The 20072-nt window shown below is 39.7% G+C and overlaps 1 protein-coding gene across 1 annotated transcript; it reads left to right on the forward strand.

Annotated features, from left to right (window-relative positions):
• The first annotated feature begins 1393 nt into the window (after positions 1 to 1393).
• On the forward strand, positions 1394 to 19331 carry GHITM (growth hormone inducible transmembrane protein). Its single transcript, XM_081158438.1, has 9 exons — positions 1394 to 1517; positions 2753 to 2915; positions 3887 to 3986; positions 5417 to 5528; positions 6364 to 6505; positions 9525 to 9633; positions 14425 to 14613; positions 15059 to 15230; positions 18117 to 19331. Exons 2-9 carry the CDS (start codon positions 2787 to 2789, stop codon positions 18199 to 18201), a joined length of 1038 nt encoding a protein of 345 aa, XP_081014564.1. The 5' UTR covers positions 1394 to 1517; positions 2753 to 2786; the 3' UTR covers positions 18202 to 19331.
• Positions 19332 to 20072: the final 741 nt, after the last annotated feature.

Raw genomic sequence — 20072 nt, forward strand, 5'->3', positions numbered from 1 at the left:
GGTTCTAGAGCCCTTATAAATCTTTGAAAAACAATTACTTTGTGCACATTTCCCCACCTCTTTGCTGACAAGGGGTTACTCAAGCCTCAGGCAAAATTCCTCTAGTTGATTAGCGTCATTGCAGGAGCTGAGTCTGAAGGCCAACAAAGAGAGCATTTCACTGTTACAGCCTCAGGAAATATTTAATGGGTAAAATAGTGAAAGAAAACAAGAACAAAAGACCTCCATGGAATAGGAGAAATAGCTTTTCACTTTACAAATTATGTATAATAAAAATATTACAGGGCAGTGAGAAGCTAGGAAAATTCCAGGGCAAGTGGAATAAGGAAACTGAGACAGGAATATTAAACTAGGCCAAAAAATGTGGGAAATTTGTAGCTGGCCTGCAAATAACAAGCCATTATCTTCCCCAGCCAAGGACACTTGAGAACAAATGGTTAAAAGCCTCCTTAAGGAGAGAACGCAGGAAAGGAGGGGGGAAGGGGAAAGGAAAAGGGCAGTTTTATTTTTGTTTTCTTCCTAACAGAGAAACCAGCAGTCTCAAGGCTGGCAAGATAAAATTGCCAGGTGCTTCTCCTGAGTTCTGGGAAGGACACAAGAAAGTAAAAAGGGACCTTACCTATTAATCTGTACCAAGATATTCAGCAGGGGGATTTTGAAACCTAGAGAGAGGAGGGTATAGTGCTCTTCAGATTAGCCGAGAGCCCACCTGCGCTTCATAAACCAGATGTATAGGTTTGCTCCCCTTGCTTCTTTAATAAATGTACATGTTTTAATTTTTAAATAAATTCACTTTAAGACAATTGCAATTATTATCTGGAGTCACCCATTTTAATTCGTTCCTGGAGCATGGCAAGAATCCCTGCGGCGCAGCCCCGCCCCCGGCTCCAGGGGCTGCGACACCTGCCGGCGGCTCCGAGAGGCGAGCGCCCCGAGTCAGGCCCGGGGCGACCCTGCCCCCCGGCGCCCGCACCCCTGAAGCTCCACCGCGGGCCGGAGGCTCACTCGGCGGTGAGAGCGCCCCGCAATCCGACCAGGTCGCTCTCCGACCTCCCGTAACTTAGATCCTTTTCTGGATTTTAGGAGCTAAACTTTGGCATCAAACCCAAGCAGCCAGTTGGCTCCTGTGTGACTGTCGCCTTGGCATGCTGTTTATCTCGCAGTACGTTCTTTAGGACGCCCACAAAGGCGACAAGGGTAAAAGATCAAAGAGAGAGAATAATTTTTAATTCTCACACCGTCTTTCAATTTTTAAATAATTTGCCGCAAGTGAAACCGCTGAGCGCACTCCCGCGGCCGAGCGGCCTCCGCGGAAGCCGCGCTGACTGTGACGCCGGCCCGCCGGCCCCGCCCCCAGCCGGCCGCCCCTCTGCCCGAGGCCTTATGATTGGCTGCTCCAGTGTTGCGGCATCTCCGGACGTTGCGTCACGGTGCGGGCCGGAGGACAGTCGAGGCGGGCGGCCTGGAGTGTGCTCGGCGTTCGGCGGGCCCGGAGGCTGAGGCGACCGGTGACTGAGGTACGGCTCCCCCGGCGGAGGCCGCCCGAGGCCGCCGGGCTCCTCGAGCCGGCCCGGGGCCCGCTGGGGGCGCCCGGGGGCTGGAGGCCGCGGCGCGCCGGCTGCGTCACCGGCTGGCGGCGCGTCGGGGCCGCCCGGAGACCCCGTGAGCGCGCGGCCGCCGCGGGCCCGGGGGAGGCGGGCAGGGCTCCCCCTCGCGGCCCCTTCTCTGGCCGGCGAGCCGCCGAACCGGCCCCGCCGCCGGGCCGCCCCGCAGTCGGGGCCTGAGGCGGGCGGTGTCGGGGCGCGCTGACTTTGGGAGGCCGGAGGCCCGCCGCCGTGCTCTCGCGAGATTCTAGTGCGCCGGGCGCACCCTCCCCGGCCGGGCGCCGGAGCGCGGGGGCCGCGGGGAGCGCGCGGCCCGTTTCCTCTGCCGGTGGCCGAGAGCCCGAGTCCCGGAGGCCGACCGCTCGCCCGGCCGCTCCGCTGGGCGCCGCCGGTGAGCCCCGGGGCGGCGCGGAGGCGCGGGGGGAGCCGGCGCTGCACCCCTGGCGCGCGCCTCTGGGGGCGCGCGGAGACTGGCGCTTTGAAGCAAGGATTCCTAGCTTTGGGGGTGCTAGTTAAAAACACTATTCCTGTGTCCGGTCCCTAGAGGTTGAATCATTAGGACTCAGCGGGAGTCCACGCTTAAGGTGCATCATCCCCGGTGGCTTCAGTAGCTTGAATATTTTATGTCGTACTTGAACAGAAGTAAGTTTTGGCATATTTGGCAGAAATTTGTTTCCATTGATGTTTTACACCCTTGCAGTGCAGTGTGACCTTGAAGAGCTATTCTTTTCTTTGGATGACGTTTTTCCTCTGTTCAGAAGTTATAGTCGCCTTTTAAATTTCCCCATTGAATGCTGGTACAAATCTTAAGTCAAAACCGCAGTTATAAAAGCAGTCACACACCCTGTAAATTCTCTTAAGATACTAGCGTCCAATCTGTATAGGCCGCATAACTTACAAAGTCATGTATTTTGTTACTGTTCAAACTGGGGTTTAAACCTAATTTAGATGATCCATCTCAAACTGGGTTTCGTAGGATCGATTTCTTGAATTAACGGGACAAGCAGAAGATTTATCATTAACATTTAAAAGCTCACTTTAATTCACCTTTTCAACTAAAAGATGATTGGCCCCTTCTTGTCTCGGGACTCCCCATGTCGTTTCCTCGGCTGTTTAATGGGTTATTTTTTGTGTTTGTCTCTAACTAGCTCTTAGACCTGCTTGGTAAGCCCGGTACCCACCATGCTGGCCGCCAGGCTCGCGTGTCTCCGGACACTGCCTTCCCGGGCGGTCCCCCCGCGGCTCCCCGCAGCGCCCCCTGCCGTGAGGAAGTCCTTCCGCAAGGACCAGTGGCTCTTAACACCCAGCCGGGTAAAGATAATTCGAATGTGTTTATAATGCCTCTCTCTCTCTGTGCCCCATGACCTTCTTTGTGGGGGTTTTTTATGGTATGAACCTCCCTACTCTACCATTAGTCATTTACAATTAGCCCTGATAATGTGCCAAATTAGCTCTTTCTCCCCATTAATTTTTCATTCTGTCCTGTCTTTATCTCATGTGAAAGAGAAAAGGAACTGTAATTTGTCCTTTATTTATAGCTCTTACAGTTTTTCATTTAGAGTAATTGGTGAAATTGAAAGAGCTATGTTATAGAGATCACGGAGCCTATAATGAAAAACTTAAGAACCTGGGAATATTACCATTGGCCAATAGGTATTACTAAATATGTCATTTCAGCTCTTATTTAGAAAGTAGTAAGATCTCTCAGGTAAGAGAGAAACCCATTTCCTTTAATAGATTTCTCCTCTGGCATTCAGAGCAAAAGTATAAATTTTGAAATGTGAGGTAGATAAAGAAATATACAGAATCTAGAAGAGATGTTTTACCTTTTAAATTAACTTTCACTGTTGAGGAGCTAAAATAGAGGTGGGTAGTAGTCATTCCTCCCTTTGGCTTTGTGTTAAGGAAAGAAACTGTCTTGAGCCTATATCCCAGATGAAAAAAATGTAGCTAATACTGAATGCATGTTTTTAAAAAGTTAGTGTTTAAAATATAATTTTAAAGATATAAATAAAACCTGTAGTTTATGAAATAAACAATTCTGAAACTTTAAGAAGTTGTAATGAATTAGTAAGTTACTTTGAAGATAGAGCACAGTTATCTTAATAATAATAAATTAATTATTTAGTTTGGCTAACATTCTTCCATAGTAAAATTACATACATATAAAGTACCAGCTTGCTTTATATAGAGTTATCTAGTGTAAGGAGATTCTCTTTCATTATTGTTACCATTTCTGTTTTGTTGCAAGCGTTGTATGTCTTTGTTTTCATGTATATCAGGAATATGCCACCAAGACAAGAACTGGGGTCCGGCGTGGGAAAACTGTCCAGGAACTCAAGGGAGCAGCATTGGACCCATCAATGGAAAAAATATTTAAAAGTAGGTGTCAGTTTAACATTTTTAATGAGGTCCATAATCAGCAATTTCCTAGAAATATATGCATACTTGCATCTGTGTGTTTTCTGGAAAGAAAGGCAGTCATTTTCATAATCCCCATGGATCTGGTGACCTGGAAAGATGGATTCTGCACACTGGGCACAGTGGTTCCCAGTTACAGCTCATTCAGAGAACATTTTACTTTCACCATTATTTTTTTAAGGATTGTTAGTTAAAATGTCATCTTTAAAAGGTATAGCCTGTTAAGGAAGTTCATTTGAAGTTGCATAGACTCTTCATTCAAGCATATATTAGTGTGTGTTTCAGGTCAAGAGTAAATTGCCACCCCACAGATGGTAAAAATCTAGCTGCTCAGGAAGTGTCCTGTTAACTGGCTGCCCCTATAGGGCCTCGCAGGAAGCAATACCTTTGGTTCACAGTTTGGATTTCAGCTTTGCAAGTTCAGAACCTCGATTGTTAATCTACCCAAAGCCAGTCAAAGAACACTACTGCTCCTTAACCTTGCAAAATGTCAATATATTATAGTGGGAGACAGCCCTAATTGGTATTCCTCAGGATATTTCTGATCAGTAAGTTGGCCCTAGAAACCAAATTATATGAATCCTATAGCAAAATAAGTAATGTTGTTAGTGAACAAATTTAGACTAAAGGGAGTAAGATGGTCTTTATGAATACCTTCATCCAATTAGAGTTGATAAGTTGTTTCTTTTCAGTACTAAAGCAAGAGCACCCTCTCCTTTAATTCAGCAGCATAAACATGGGTTACATTTTTCTTTGGCTCCTTTTTTTACTTGACTCCATATAAAACACCGTCTTTGCTAATGGCACTTTAGACTTAATGTGATATAACTGTTAACATTTCTTTCTCATTTTTAAAATTTTTTTCATTGATTTTAGAGAGAGGAAGGGGGAGAAAGAGAAAAAAACATCACTTTGTTCCACTTACTTATACATTATTGGTTGATTCTTGTATGTGCCCTGACCAGGGATCGAACCCGCAACCTTGGAGTATCAGTACGACACTAGCCAACTGAGCTACCTGGCCAGGGCTCTTTCTCATCTCTACTTTCTAAGTGTCATGAGAACACACCCCAGACTCTTAGGAGTAAAATAAGGTATATCACAGAAGTCTCCCCACGTCTACAGATACACTGCCTCCAGTTTTGTTGGAATGAGATTAAAGGTTAATCAAAGGTTTTTGTGCTGATGATTATACCTATGTTTAAGCACTGTTCTTTTTTACTAGTCCCCTAATTTTAAGGCCATTTCTATATATATTAATTATAGCTATTACAGAGAAGTATGGTGTATAGTTTATTTCGCTCATGTAAATATCAGGAAGGGCTTACTACCAGCATTTTAATTTAATCAACATGACAGTATTAACCTGCATTTCCTCCTGTGTTCTACAGTTGATCAGATGGGAAGATGGTTTGTTGCTGGAGGGGCTGCTGTTGGTCTTGGAGCATTGTGCTACTATGGCTTGGGAATGTCTAATGAGATTGGTGCAATTGAAAAGGCTGTGTAAGTAAATTGTTCCCAAACAGTAATAGCCTTAAAGGCTCCAATTTTCTTCTCATTCTTATCTTTTGCCACTTTTGGAATGATTTATGTCTAGTTTTCCAACTGTGTAGAATATACATGAATAAAGATAGAAATCTCTTATTTCCTTGACATGTATTTATTCAAACCTAAGTAAAATTCTTTTTCCAAGGTTCTTCAGGTAAGGAGAAAATGTGTTGCTTTGTATATGAGCCAAGTGCTTATGTGTCTTTTTTTATTATTATTAAGCCAATTTAAAGTTCACCCATTATGAGTATACAATTCAGTGATTCTTGAATTTATGGAGTTTTAACTATCACCATAGCTCAGTTTTAGAACATTTCCGTCACCCCAGAAAGATCCCTAATGCCCAGTTGTAACACTTCCACCCTCAGGAAACCATTAATCTACTTTTTGTCTTTATAGATTTGTGTTTTCTGGACATTTAGTCAGAATAAAATCATGCTGTGTGTGGCCCTTTGGGCCTGGCTTCTTTCACTTAGCATGTTTTTGAAGTTCAGCCATTTTGTAGCATATATATGTATTTCATTCCTTTGTTTCTTTTTTCTTATTTAAAATTTTTTTCCCCATCACCATTTATCCCCTCTATGCCCTTTTCTACCTCCACCCACACCCCTCCCCTGTGTATGTGTTCTATCACTTTTTATGATAACTTCAATGTATGCATCATTTCTGTGGTAAATGAGGTAAGATTTAGAGCAGTAAAGTGATATTTCCCAAGGCTTCCCAGGTCTTCTGATTCAACCAAAATTCACATCCAGAATCTTATAAATTAACCATATTGTGCTTTTTACAGAATTTGGCCTCAGTATGTGAAGGATAGAATTCATTCAACCTATATGTACTTAGCAGGAAGTATTGGTGTAACAGCTTTGTCTGCCCTGGCAGTGAGCAGAACTCCTGTTCTCATGAACTTCATGATGAGAGGCTCTTGGTTGGTAAGTCAACCTTTTTGTTTACCTTTTCCACTACATATCAGAAAGTTAGACAAAAAATATTGGGACAAGGTGTTAAATGGAAAGAATACCTTACTAAACTGAACAGGTTTTTGTTAAAATAATATATGAATTATTAGTTCAGCCTGACACATTGTAAGGTATGTCAGCTATTAGTCTTAGTTGAATACGTATTTTATAGTGGCAGAGGGGTTGGAAACCAAACTTACAGGAATGTCCTATGTATCTAGCAGCAGATATCAAACAGCCTCTATTTTATATATTTTATAGCAATTTACTAAAAATACGGTGGACCCAAAACCATGTTGGAGGTCAGTGAAAATGCCTATTACAAAAACCCAAACATTCTATACTATTAGGAGTAGAATAGTGCTGCAACTATTGTGAATTTTCTTGACCCTATGTAAGCTATATTGAATGAGTATTTCTTGTGCATTTGTTATTTTACTAGACACCAAAAACTGATTTGAAATGTGCTGCCTCTTCTTCTCCTCTCTGGTTGAAGAGATGAACTGGGGTAAATGGTAAAGAATATACAATAAAAGAAAGTTTAAAGTCAGTTAAAAGACTGTTTTGTCTTGGACTTGTAGGGAAGTTCCATGAAGGACAATTTTATCAGGGCCATTGAAGTCTTGCATTTTTTATTTTAGGAGAGGGCAAAGGTAGTCCAAGTTTGCAAAACAGCTTGAGCAAAGGAGGTAGTCATTAAAAGTGGTTTTACAATTCTGTTAGCATATTTGAGGGCTGGAGTGTGAAGAACACAATTAGGAAGGGGATATGTGACTGCCAAGCTGAGGTGAGTGCCTAAGCAGTGAGTGGCCATTGCAGATACTGAACAGCAAGTCTGATGGGCATTTGAATGTTACGAAGTACTGTGGAAGAGACAAGCAGGTGTGCTAGCCGTGCCTTTGCAAGATCTGAGACGAGGGATGGTAATGTGAACTAGAGCGATGAGTGTGAGACTGGGTGGGAAGGGAAGATGGGAGAGTTTATGTAATACAGATGTCCTGTGGCAAACCAGGTCTCCCCACAGTTAACCCCAGTTCATCTAGCTTCCACGTCTGTAATATTTCCACTATCTTGTACATCCCAAAAGGAGACCCATTTACAGTAGCAGCCATTTGGACAGTCCAGTATTCTTAGGATATTGCTTCTTAGGTGGGTGTCATGAATTGCCTAGCCTAGAGGTTCATGAAGACAGAGAGTAAGCATGGTGCATTCTCACCAGGAATGTTAGTTTAAAATAGTGCTTTTTGTAATAAAGCAGTCATGGCTATATGAGGAAGATTAAAATATGCAAAAAAGTTTAGCCCTTAAAATAAGACTTCAAAGAAGTTTTGTGCATGGGTCATATTCTCAACTCCCTGTGGGCATAAGATCACTTGCGTGCTATTGCTCTCATACTTAAGTAAAATAGTTTGGAAAACCAGACAGGTGCTATAGTGATGAAGATGTAGCCTTGGGGTGGGGGTGACACATACACCCAGATAATGTCAAAGTTTGTACTAACTGTTTTTGGAACAGAGGAGAGTCATCTGACACCTTGTGGCAGCCGGGGGGCCTACCATAAAAACTTTCCAGACAAAGGAAACCCTTGAACAAGTCAAATAGGAAGAGTTCTTAGGCACAGTGGACAGAATTAAAAAGGCATGAACCTGGGGCATGTTTGCAGCCCTGCTAGTTAAGTGCAGCTGGAATGTACAGTGTGGAAAGCTGAAAGGCAAAAAATGAAACTGGATCATGAAGGACCTTAAAAGAAAAAAATGTATTTTTGGTAAATAACCTGAAAATGCTTTGCACAGAGATACATGTGGGGTGTGTTTTTTTAATATTTTTATTGATTTTTAGAGAGAAAGGGAGAGGAATAAAGAGAAAACATCGATGAGAGAAACATCAATTGGCTACCTCCTACATACCCCCTATTGGGGGTCAAGCCCACCATTGCTTATCAGAGAGAGAGGAAGGGGGAGAGAGAGAGAAACATCAATGTGAGAGAGGCACATCAGCTGGTTGCCTCCCGCACAAGCCCTGACCAGGGCCGAGTTACATGTCCCTGACTGGGGATCAAACCTGCTACCCTTTAGTGCGTCAGCTTACTCTCTAACCACTGAGCTAAACTGGCCAGGGCTATGAAGTAGTTTTTAGTAACTGTTTGTCCATTGGAAAATGGTAGAGTAGAACCCCTCATGCTTTTCTGTACTAATATGAATGAGAACAGCAGAGGTTGCACAGGGAAATGCAGATGAGTGAGGCAGGCATCGTAGGATGCCACACGGGATTATTAGCACCTAGAGAAAAGCCTCAACCAAAAGCACTCACATTCAGTTGGTTTTTTGAGTAATTGGTCAAACAAAATACCTGCTGCCTGACTGTCCAAAAGCTACATGTTTGCAGTTTTTCCTTTAAGTTTCCTGAAAATTCATTATCTTTCTTCCATTACCTATATTTCTTCCTTATTGTATACACAAGGAATCTTTAAATGTCCTGACAATGGACGTCTAAGGCAAAGAAAAGGGAAGTGGACCAAGTCAGCCAGGAAGTCGGAAGGATAGAAACACAGTCTTATTTCTCATCTTTTCCATGTGCTTTTTGATTTTCAGGTTTTCTTTTAGCAGATGTCCTTATATGTATTCTAATTGGTATATCATGACCAGTTTTTTAAAATGCTATTAGTGCTATACTAAAATAAATAAACTTAAAAATAATTATTTTGGGGTTTTTAAAAAGATTTTGTTAAACCATTGTCTAAAAAGAATCAGGGTTTTAGAAGATGATGTTATTAGTCAAAGCTTAATTCGTTCTCTATGGCAGTAGGAGCACTCTTGCTAACTTGGCCAACCTAAAGTAAAGGCCTTTAATGTGCTTGAAAAATACAGGATTCCGTTTGTTAGCCTTCATCTTTGTAAACAAGGTTTATTGGAAAGACTAAAATTAGAACTTGTGGGTTTCTACTTTGCGGTTGTTTAAGGATAGAGTTTTCTTAGTAATATGTGTCTTTCAGACAATTGGTGCAACCTTTGCAGCCATGATTGGAGCTGGAATGCTGGTGCAATCAATACCCTATGACCAGAGCCCAGGCCCAAAGCATCTTGCTTGGTTACTACATTCTGGTATGTTCTAATTTTCAATTTTTATTAAATCTTGAATACTACCTCTTTGGTGGCTCTTCACAATCATAAATGCTTTGTACATAATTTAATTAAGCTTCATGTTTAGAAAACACAATTTTCAGCTGTTTCTGCTGATTATATGCTAAGGTCATGGACACCCCCAGATTACACTTGCCTCCCGTGACAGTGTAGTACATGCAGAGATGTTCTTTTGCGTGTTTTCTGTCATACCAGGAAGATTTCAGACGTGATACACATCACTTGAGAATTGTTTTCGTTGTGTGTTTTTAAAAAAAATAAAAAATGGTTAAAAGAAAAAGAAGACAGGTGACAGGAGAGGACGCTTCTTCAGTAGAGCATTTGGAGAAGGAAAGCAGTCAGAAAATTTGGAAGCGCACGTCTGTGTCCAACGTGTTCAGCTGGAGCAGTGTTAAGATAGTTCTTGGCACAGGGTTACATTGGGCAGGGCAAAGGCTGTTCAACCTGCTACTGCAGGGCAACTTTCATATCCTTTTAGGTATATGTTACGAATTTTTCCTTAATTTTTGCAAGACAAATATTTGAAAGTTCACACAAAGTTTTCCACCTCAAATATCCTGGGATATTTTTGTCTTTGGGTTGAATAAAGAACCAACCAGACCCAGAAACAAAAATGCTTATTAGATGCATGTTTTCTACCACAAAACAAGACATTTTATAAGCATTTCCCTGAAACTTCCAGAGAGACAGACTCTCAAATGTCCTAACATGGTTAGTACATTTGGAAAATGTACTAAACCAAATGGAAATTAGGTTTTTAACCTCAATAACAACAACTCTGATGTGAAACATGTCATTTATATTATTCACGTGCTATCTTTATTTTGGTAAATGTGAGACAGCATGATTTCCCAACCTTGGTTTTCAAGCCTCTTGCATTAGTGTTAGGTTACTCAGTCATAGGTGTTCTCCATGAGCTTTGCAGGACAAAACACGGTTCCAAGGGAGATGGTTCCTTTTCTTCTATTACCAATGACCTGCTTTTAAGAAAAAAAAATTATTTAGATTAATAGTGTGTGCATTTGCTAAGAATGTATTTTTTAATTGAAAACACGAAAACCCTCACCATCTGAAGTTTAACATTTACATTTATGCGTCTAAATCTCTGGATTGTAGTATCTTGGCAACTGAGTAGAGTTCTGCACCTGTTTCCCATTTTAGACACTGAGTTCCTTGAGAAAACAGGTTCAGTGTCTCTTTATCTCTGATAAATAGTAGATACTTAGTTACTTGTTGAATTAAAATAGCTATGTAGTTTTAATTTAGGTTTAGAGTAAGTAAACATTTCTACCAGGTTTTCTTAGAAAACTCCTTTTAACCTAATGTCATTGTAGCACAAAAATTAATTGAGTTTGGGGTATTTCATGTGTGCTGCAGGGGTGGGGTCCCTAAGACCACCAATTCATTTAATGATTGATTTATATTCAGAGCTAAGATTTACTGCAATGAAAGGATGCATGACTGGATCAGCAAGGGGAAAGATACAGGCAGTCTGGAGAAATGCACAGTCTTTCAGTGCTCCTTCCTGTGAGGGAGGGGGCACCAAGAATGGGAAAAGTGCAGTAATGGGTGATTTTTCTGCCCAGGGAAGCCCAGTAGAGACTCAGTGTCCAAGGTTTTTTTGAAAGCTGATCATATAGGCACCCTCCTGCCAGCTGTCAACCAGACTCCCTGACCTGGCTGGTGTGGCTCAGCGGTTGGAGCATCGGCCCTCACACCGAAGGGTCTCAGTTTCAATTCCCAGGTCAAGGGCATGCACCTGGGTCCAGGTTGGAGCCTGATCCCTGGCCCCTGTTGGGGCATGTTTGGGAGGCAACCGATTGAATTCTCTGTCTCACATGGATGTTTTTCTCTCTCTCCCTCCCCTTCCCCACTTGAAAAAAAAAACAATGGAAAAATATCCTCGGGTGAAGGTTAACAACTACAACAACAAAAAAACAATGAAAACAAACCAGACACCCTGAAGGAAAACAGCATAACTCACCGTGTTTGCACAAATAGCCTAACCCTATCAGTTAGTGAATGGCTCAGGTGCCAGGTTCTCAACTAAGAGTCAAGGACTAACATGGCAAGCGGGCCTTTGTAAAGACAGCCTCAGGTCTGCTATGTTAATCCAGTTCTGCACAGTATAAAGGCCAATTTCTTTTTTTTTTTTTAATTATTCAAAATTTGCTTTATTTTTTATAAATATCTTAGGAAGCTGGGCAGACATTAGCGTATTCCTATTTCAGAATTGAGGAAACTAAGGCTGGGTGAGGTTCTCACAAAAAAGGAAGCACCAGAGTCAAGACTGATGCCCCAACCTTATTTTTTAAAGTCCTACACTCTGCCTACTTATTTATTCACTGGTGTGATTGAGATGGGACCCAAAGGGGATATAAATGATCCAAGGGCAACTACTCACAGCATCAGAGGGACATCAAAACTGGCTTTTGACGGTATTTGCACCCGGTTATATTCCATTTTCATTTTCTCTCCAGATGTTTAGCACAGCTATGGTCTCAATCAGGACCAAGTGATACTTCGCAGGAATTACTGAAATGCTCATTGAAAAACTATTCTAATTGTGTTATTCCCTCAGCTTTATTGAGATAAAATTTACACATAATATTGTATAAGTTTAAGGTGTACAGCACTGATTTGATACACTTATGTGTTGCAAAATTATTGCCACCATAGCATTAAATAACACCTGCATTCCATATTCTCCACTTCTTTTTTCTGGTGGGAATATTTAAGATCTACTTTCTTAGCAACATTCAAGCATATGATACAGTATTATTAACTGTAATTACTGTCAAAAATTCAGAAATAACCAAAGTAAAACCAGTGAATTACTGAAATAGTAATGAGTAAAACTTTATTGTACACACACCAGAATGACAGTGTGCAAACTGGGAACACTTAACCAGAAATATGGATTGAGGCTCGGGTATATTATTGTAAAGCAACTTATTTAGTAAGAAAACAGTGACTGTTCTTCACAGTGATTGGTTATAATAGAATTTTCTGTGGTTATCTCATATCAGCCTTGGGAAACATTTCAAGTTTTGTTTATGATTTCCAGAGGCATAAGCAATAGAGAACCCAGTCAGCTTAGTCTTGCAAAATAAGCTCAATTGAGCTGCATTTGAATGACTAAACTGGTTTTGTCTGCTCAGGGAAAGTTCAAGGCTGGTCTCCATCTGTTTATTTTAATGTCACCATGCTGTACATTAGATCCTCAAACTTGTTAATCTTATAACTGGAAGTTTATACTCTTTGACCAATGTCTCCCTATTTCCCCCATCTCCCTCCCGACTCCTGGTAACTATCACTCTACTCTGTTTCTCTGAGTTTGACTCTTAGATTCCATATATAAGTGAGATTATATGGTATTTGTCTTTCTCTTTCTGACTTACTTCACTTAGCATGATGCCTTCTTGATGTTGTCAAGAATGGCAAGATTTCATTCATTTTTATGGCTGAATGATATATGTATATACCACGTTTTACCCAATTATCCATGGATGAACACCAAGGTTTTTTCATATCTTGACTACTGTGAGTAATGCTGCGATGAACAGGGAAGTGCAGCTATTTCTATGAGATCCTGATTTTAATTTCTTTTGATATAAACCCAGGAGTGAGATTGCTGGGTCATCAGATAGTTCTAGCTATAATTATTTGAAGAACCCCTATACTTGTTTTCTATAGTGGCTGTACCAATTTGCTGAATGCCAGTTTTCATTCACAGTAATAATGAGCTGTCCTTGTTAGTTTTAGAATTGATTTGTTCTTAAGCAGCAAACATCTATTACCACTTAAGATTTTTTTCAGAAAGTATCATTGAAAAATCTCTGGATAGTCTCCTTAAATGTTTTGATAAAAATTTTGTTGTCAAATACAAAACTGACGGGAATCCTAACAAAAATATCATAGAGGAATTTTTATCCAGTATCTTTCCTAGAGCAAAAAATATTTTAAAATTATTCATCATCATGAAATACAATTAATTTACCTTGCCACTTGATCTAGAAATGTTATTCTCACAAAAGAAACACACTAGTATTAAAATTTTAGTTTGAAGACACTGTGTGCCTATTCCTTGAGTTAAACTGTGCACATTTATTGTTTAAGAAAAGGGTACCTTGTTCTACTCACCACTGAAATCATGCCTTATCTAAGATTTATTTTTTAGTTGAGTTCTATTTCCCTTTGATAATTATATTGCTAACTTTTACTGTAATTTTTATGAGGATGTTTATAAATAGCTGACATTTTTTACAGGCTGTAATTACATTCCCTGTTATGCATTGTTGGAGCGGTGTCCTTGCGGTGTCTGCATTAGCATAATAAACTCATTTTCTCACGTCGTTTCCTTGTGGCCGCAGGAGCTTGACCTTGACTTACTTATTTTGAGCCATTTTATCTCAGTTCTCACATGAATATTGTTAAAAAGACTGTTAGGTTCGGATCCAAAAACTGAACTACACAGAATTTCACGAAGTCACTGAAAACTTGGATTAGTGTTTATACTTGTGAGTTGTGACTGTTTGACTAAGAATAGTGTTGCTGTTGTGATTTTAGAATCTAGATAGCCCCAGGTTTTGCTTGTAGAATTATGGGGGTAGTATTACCCAAAAAAAAGGGAAGACTTTTTGTATCGTATTGTTTAACAATAAAGTATAACATGTTCAAATGGCATGTTTGTTAGAAGTGGCATTTTCCCTTTGTTATTTAGTAAAAAGGAACCACTTGCTCTTTTTCAAGGTGTGATGGGTGCAGTGGTGGCTCCTCTGACGATATTAGGGGGGCCTCTTCTCATCAGAGCTGCGTGGTACACGGCAGGCATCGTTGGCGGCCTCTCCACTGTGGCCATGTGTGCACCCAGTGAGAAGTTTCTGAACATGGGAGCACCCCTGGGAGTGGGCCTGGGCCTCGTCTTTGTGTCCTCACTGGGTAAGCCACTGTGCTTTGACGGTCCTTGGTTCACGATGTGCCAAAAGTATCTTATGTACTCAGGTATCCTACTGGAGGGAAAATATTTAGTCATTTTAAAAAATTGTTTAAAAGATTGGTGCTAATTAACTGGATTTTCTTATTTGACATCATAGCAAATCATTACTGTTGGTTTTACCAAATTAATCTAAAATGGCAAAGTTGGTCTGGAGAACATGAAAATTGCTCTGATGCAAGAGCCTTCCTGTAATGTGGTCAAGTGACTCTTTGCGGGAATGAGTATCATGGATTTTGAATTGAATAAAATTAGACCATGCATATACTCAGATGTTTTCTTGTCTGTGCAGTATACCAAAGAAAAATTTTAAAAGTAGCATTAATTATAAATAAAGTTATAGAAAAGTCCCTTTTTTAAAAAGAACTTTTTATCCCATTTTGATTTCAGGATCTATGTTTCTTCCACCTACCACTGTGGCTGGTGCCACTCTGTACTCGGTGGCAATTTATGGTGGATTAGCTCTTTTCAGCATGTTCCTCCTGTATGACACGCAGAAAGTAATCAAGCGTGCAGAAATAGTACCAGTGTATGGAGTTCACAAATATGACCCCATCAATTCGTAAGTAACCTTTATATCTTCGTTACAAAGACATTTGCTTTATTTTGTCTTATTTTGTTTTATGGCTATATTCATTTCTTAAGGCTGCCATAACAGATTATACAGACTGGGTGGTTTAAAACAACAGAGATTTATTCCTTACAATTCTGGAGGCCAGAAGCAAAGGTGTCCTCAGGGTTGGTACCTTCCGAGGGCTCTGAGGGAGATCTGTTCCATTCCCCTCCTAGCTTCTCGTTACAGCCAGCATTCCTTGGTTGTAGATACATCACTCTAATCTACCCCTGTGTCTGTCTGTTCTCTTATGAGGACGGGGGTCATATTTGATTAAGGCCCACCCTCTTTAGTTTTCATCTTAACTCACATCTTAATTATATTTGCAAAGATCCTGTTCCCAAATAAGGTCCCATTCATAGGTAACCACGGATTAGGACTTCAATATACCTTTGAATTCAACCCACAACAGTGGCTTTGTCAAATTTTACTATTTTATTTCTTTTGCTGTTTGGTCTGTTCTCTCTCTCTAAGCTGTGTATCCATGGAAATTTGATTATATTGAAGCTAAGTAATATTTAGTTAATTAAGAATATTTTTAATTAGCCTTATGGTGTTCTTGTTGGTCAGTTTATTCATTTAACAGACTTTAGAACTGAAGAAAAGATGTATTAGTAGGATATTCATTGGAAAGTGTAAATAATTGACTTAAAATGTTTAATAGAAAAGCCTGTTTTATTAAACATTAGAAACACCTTAGTATGAAATTTTAATTTTGGAGATACTCAAATTTAACTGATAATAAGTGTTATATAATAATGCTTTTTTTCTTTTCTTGGCATCTCCACCAAAGTAGGTTATTTTATTTAAACAATTTTGTTGAGTTTCATAGTGTTACCACATTTTTTAAAGTAATTTGTTCTTTTTCTTTTTAAAAAAACTATTTATTGGGGTGACACTGGTTAATAAGAACATAGAGGTTTCAAGTGTACATTTTTATGATACATGATCTGTTTATTGCATTGTGTGCCTATCAACCAAAGTAAAATCATCTCCTTTCACCATATATTTGGCCCCCTTTACCCTCTACCATCCCTCACCCCTTCCCTATAATAACCAACATATCATTATCTGTCTGTGTCTCTGAGTTTCAGTTTTGGTTTTTTAGGGGGGGGTTGGATTTTTGAGAGTATCATTTTGGTCTCAAGGTAGGGAAAGGTGTTTTTATTTTTAAAATATATCTTTATTGATTTCAGAGAGAGGAAGGTGGGAGAGGGAGGGAGAAAAACATTAATGATGAGAGAGTCATTGATTGGCTGCTTCCTGCATGCCCCTCACTAGGGATCAAGCTCACAAACCAGGCATGTGCCCTGACCGGGAGTCGAGTTGGAGTCGAGCGCGATCTCCTAGATCATAGGTAGTTGCTCAGCCACTGAGCCATGCCGGCCAGGCTCTGAGTTTCAGCTTTATATCCTACATATGAGTGAAATCATGTGGTTCTTCACTTTTTCTGACTGACTTATTTCACTTAACATATTATTCAAAAGGTCCATTCATGTTGTCACAAATGGCAGTATTTCATCTTTTCTTATGGCTGAGGGTATTCCACTGTGTACATGTCCCACAGCTTCTTTATCCTGTCCTACATCGCAGAACACTTGGGTTATCTCCATGTCTTGGCCACCGTGAATAATGCTGCAATGAACATAGGGGTGCATATATCTTTATGAATAAATGTTTTCGAGTAGATACCCAGAAGAGGGATTGCTGGGTCATATGGTAACTCTGTTCTTAATTTTTTGAGGAACCGCCAGACTGCTCTCCATAGTGGCTGTACATTCCCAGCAGCAGTGAGTGAGGGTTCCTTTTCCTCCACAGCCTCTCCAACACTTGTTAATTACCTATATTGTTGATAACAGCTACTCTAACAAGTGTGAGGTGGTATCTCATTGTAGTTTTTATTTGCATTTCTCTAATAGCTAGTGGAAGCTGATCATCTTTTCATACATCTTTTGGCCTTTTGTATGTCTTCTTGGGAGAGATGTCTGTTCAGGTCCTCTGCCCATTTTTCAGTTGGATTGTTTGGTGTCTCCATGTACAAAAATTAATTCAGAATGGATCAAAGACCTAAATATAAGATCTGAAATAGTAAGGTACATAGAAAAAAACAGATACTAAATTTATAGACCTTGGTTATAGAGAATATTTTATGAATTTGACCCCAAAGGCAAGGGAAGGAAAGGCAAAAATAAATGAATGGGACTATATGAAACTAAAGAGCTTCTGCACAGCCAAAGCAAAGCAAAACAAAACAAGAAGGCAGCCAACCAAATGGGAGATGATATTTGCAAACAGCAATTCACACAATGGATTAATATGCACAATATGTAAAGAACTCATACAACTCATTTTCTTTCTTTAAAAATGTAATTGTTTTTAAAATGCTGCTATAATGCTTACTGATGTGTAGGAATTTCTTTGTGTGGGTGAAGTGGGGGTGGGTAGGGCATTAAGGGGGTATATTATATTTAAAAATGCCAGATTTTTGTCTAACACATTTTTGTAAAGGTGGTTCTTTGGTTTTGTTTTGATTCTTGTATTGTCTAGCACCCATTTTCCCCCACAAGAAACTATACTTATAGTAGAGTGTTAGGGGATAGAATAATGATTTTTAAACTGCTCTTTACCATTTCAAAGATTAATGTGCCAGAAGAAAATCTTGACTGTTTTGTCTGGAACTTCCTTAGTTGGCATCTTGTTTTTTTAAAATTTCCATCTTCTATACCTAGTACAAAAAATTAGTATTGCTTTTTTTCTTTTCTAGATTAAGAAATAGTTTTTATCATTGTTATTAGAATTACATCATATTTAAATGGGCATTATTTTCCTTTCTAGGATGCTGGGAATCTACATGGATACATTAAATATATTTATGCGAGTTGCCAGTATGCTAGCAACTGGAAGCAACAGAAAGAAGTGAAGTGATTTTGCTTCTGACATCCTGAATGTATCAGACACCTCGCTTGTCCAGTAGGGGCAGGTATTCACTAAGTAGTGTGTTCCAGCAGCTTCTGTGGAAGGTGGAATGTAGAATTTGTCATCCTGTTTGAAATGTCCCAGTAATGTGATGCTTCTGGGGAATAAATTCAGTAGTTCTCTGCCAAATAAGCACACACGTTCAGTTCTCGTCTTTGAGTAATTCTGAAATGTTTTAATGAATGTGAACACTGAGGTTTGTGTTGTGAGAATTTAAGTGTTTTTTAATTTTTTTGGTTAAGTGAAAATTAGCAAGCTTGTGTTTACCTGTATATATTTTGGAATGCAGAATACTAACAAGTAATGTCATGAGTGGATAGAGGTTTGGTATAGGGACCACAGAGAAGGAAAGGGTCACCTACAGTCTTTCCTTGAACACCAACTTTAGGACTTGGTATTTGGAAACAGATCATCACTTTATACATTTGTCTGTTGAACTTATCAAAAGCAATGAGCACAAAACAAAGATATAGGTGATACATTTTCCTGCTGTTCCTTTTCAGTTCTTTTTACAGTGTAGGTGTGATCATGTTTGACATTGTTAGGACACTCCAGAATTTAAATCATATGGAGAGTTCCTGATACATGACGTGTGTGTAAGTTTTACTTTTGAATATTCTAGAACAAATTATTCCTTAAAATTCCTTCTCAGGATAAAATATTCAAAGAATAGAAACAATATGTTCATAATTGCTGAATTTTTGCATATTTATTGAAATGTTTAATAGAATATGTGCTTGCTTTTCTCATCTCTTCAACCTTTGAAACTTTCATTAGAAAAGCCTGTTTGTGCCTTACACTAGACACATGAAAGCAGTTTTTCTCCTGAAACTTGGTTGCTTGTGTTCCCTCTCAGACAAAGCACTAAAAAAGGGGAAGCATGGCTGCTCTTCCTTCATGGACTGTATCAATCAGAATCGTGATGGGCAGGACGCTTCATTAGGGTGTCCTCGCACGATTTTCCTTCTTTCCTGCATAGACCGTTGCTTAACTCTTCTGACATTTGTATTTTGATAAGAGTTATTTTTGGTACATAGGATGCTAACTTTTGAAATATTAAAGGTTCCAGCCAGATGGTGATTGGTCTGTAATTTTTCCAGCCGAACCATATGCATATCATTTGAATAGGAGATTTGTTCAAGAAAGGAGCTTATTCTCTTACCAGTATAGTATATATGGTGCAGTGTGATTATGACTGTGGTCCTTAGAGCTAGACTGCCTTTATTTGAACCCCAGCTCTTCCACTTCTTTTTTATGTGACCTAGGCCTTACTTCTCTGTGCCTGTTTTCTCATCTCTAAAATGAGGGTGAGAGCAGAACCTACCTGAAGGTGAAATGAACTGCCACTTAGTAAACACTATGGAAGTTTTAGCCACTCTTGCTGGTCTGTTTTGGGTTTTTCCCCCTAAGAAAAGTCTAAGTGTCAAACTTCTATTTTTTTCCTACTTTAGTACAATGTTGGTGTGACCTTAAAGTGAAATCTTAAAGGTCCTTTTGTCTTCAGTCACATTTTGAAACCCAAAGTTTATATCTTTATGTTTGGATGGTATTACACACAAAAAACAAAATTATATAATTTCAAGCATGAGTATTAGGTAGAAGCTTATCTAGAAAATCAAGGGTGTTTGTTTTGTTTTTTTAATTTAATGACTGAGTATTTTAATTTTTTCTGACTGCTAAGACAGTGAAGACTTTTCAATAAAAAGTTACATAAAATGTGAATACTTGTAAAATAGTATACTAGATCTTCAGTAATACAAAAATAATTATTGGTTTTTTGGCTCCTTTAACATACCACTGGGATTTATTCCCTCA

Source organism: Miniopterus schreibersii (assembly GCF_964146895.1).
Source record: "Miniopterus schreibersii genome assembly, chromosome: 14".
NCBI lineage: Eukaryota > Metazoa > Chordata > Mammalia > Chiroptera > Miniopteridae > Miniopterus > Miniopterus schreibersii.

Bases quoted from the DNA above. Each gene is read 5' to 3' on its own strand.
- GHITM (XM_081158438.1), top strand. From the start codon at position 2,787: ATGCTGGCCGCCAGGCTCGCGTGTCTCCGGACACTGCCTTCCCGGGCG. The intron at 9,634-14,424 runs GTATGTTCTAAT...CTCTTTTTCAAG, and splicing joins TGCTTGGTTACTACATTCTG to GTGTGATGGGTGCAGTGGTG. The intron at 14,614-15,058 runs GTAAGCCACTGT...TTTTGATTTCAG, and splicing joins CGTCTTTGTGTCCTCACTGG to GATCTATGTTTCTTCCACCT.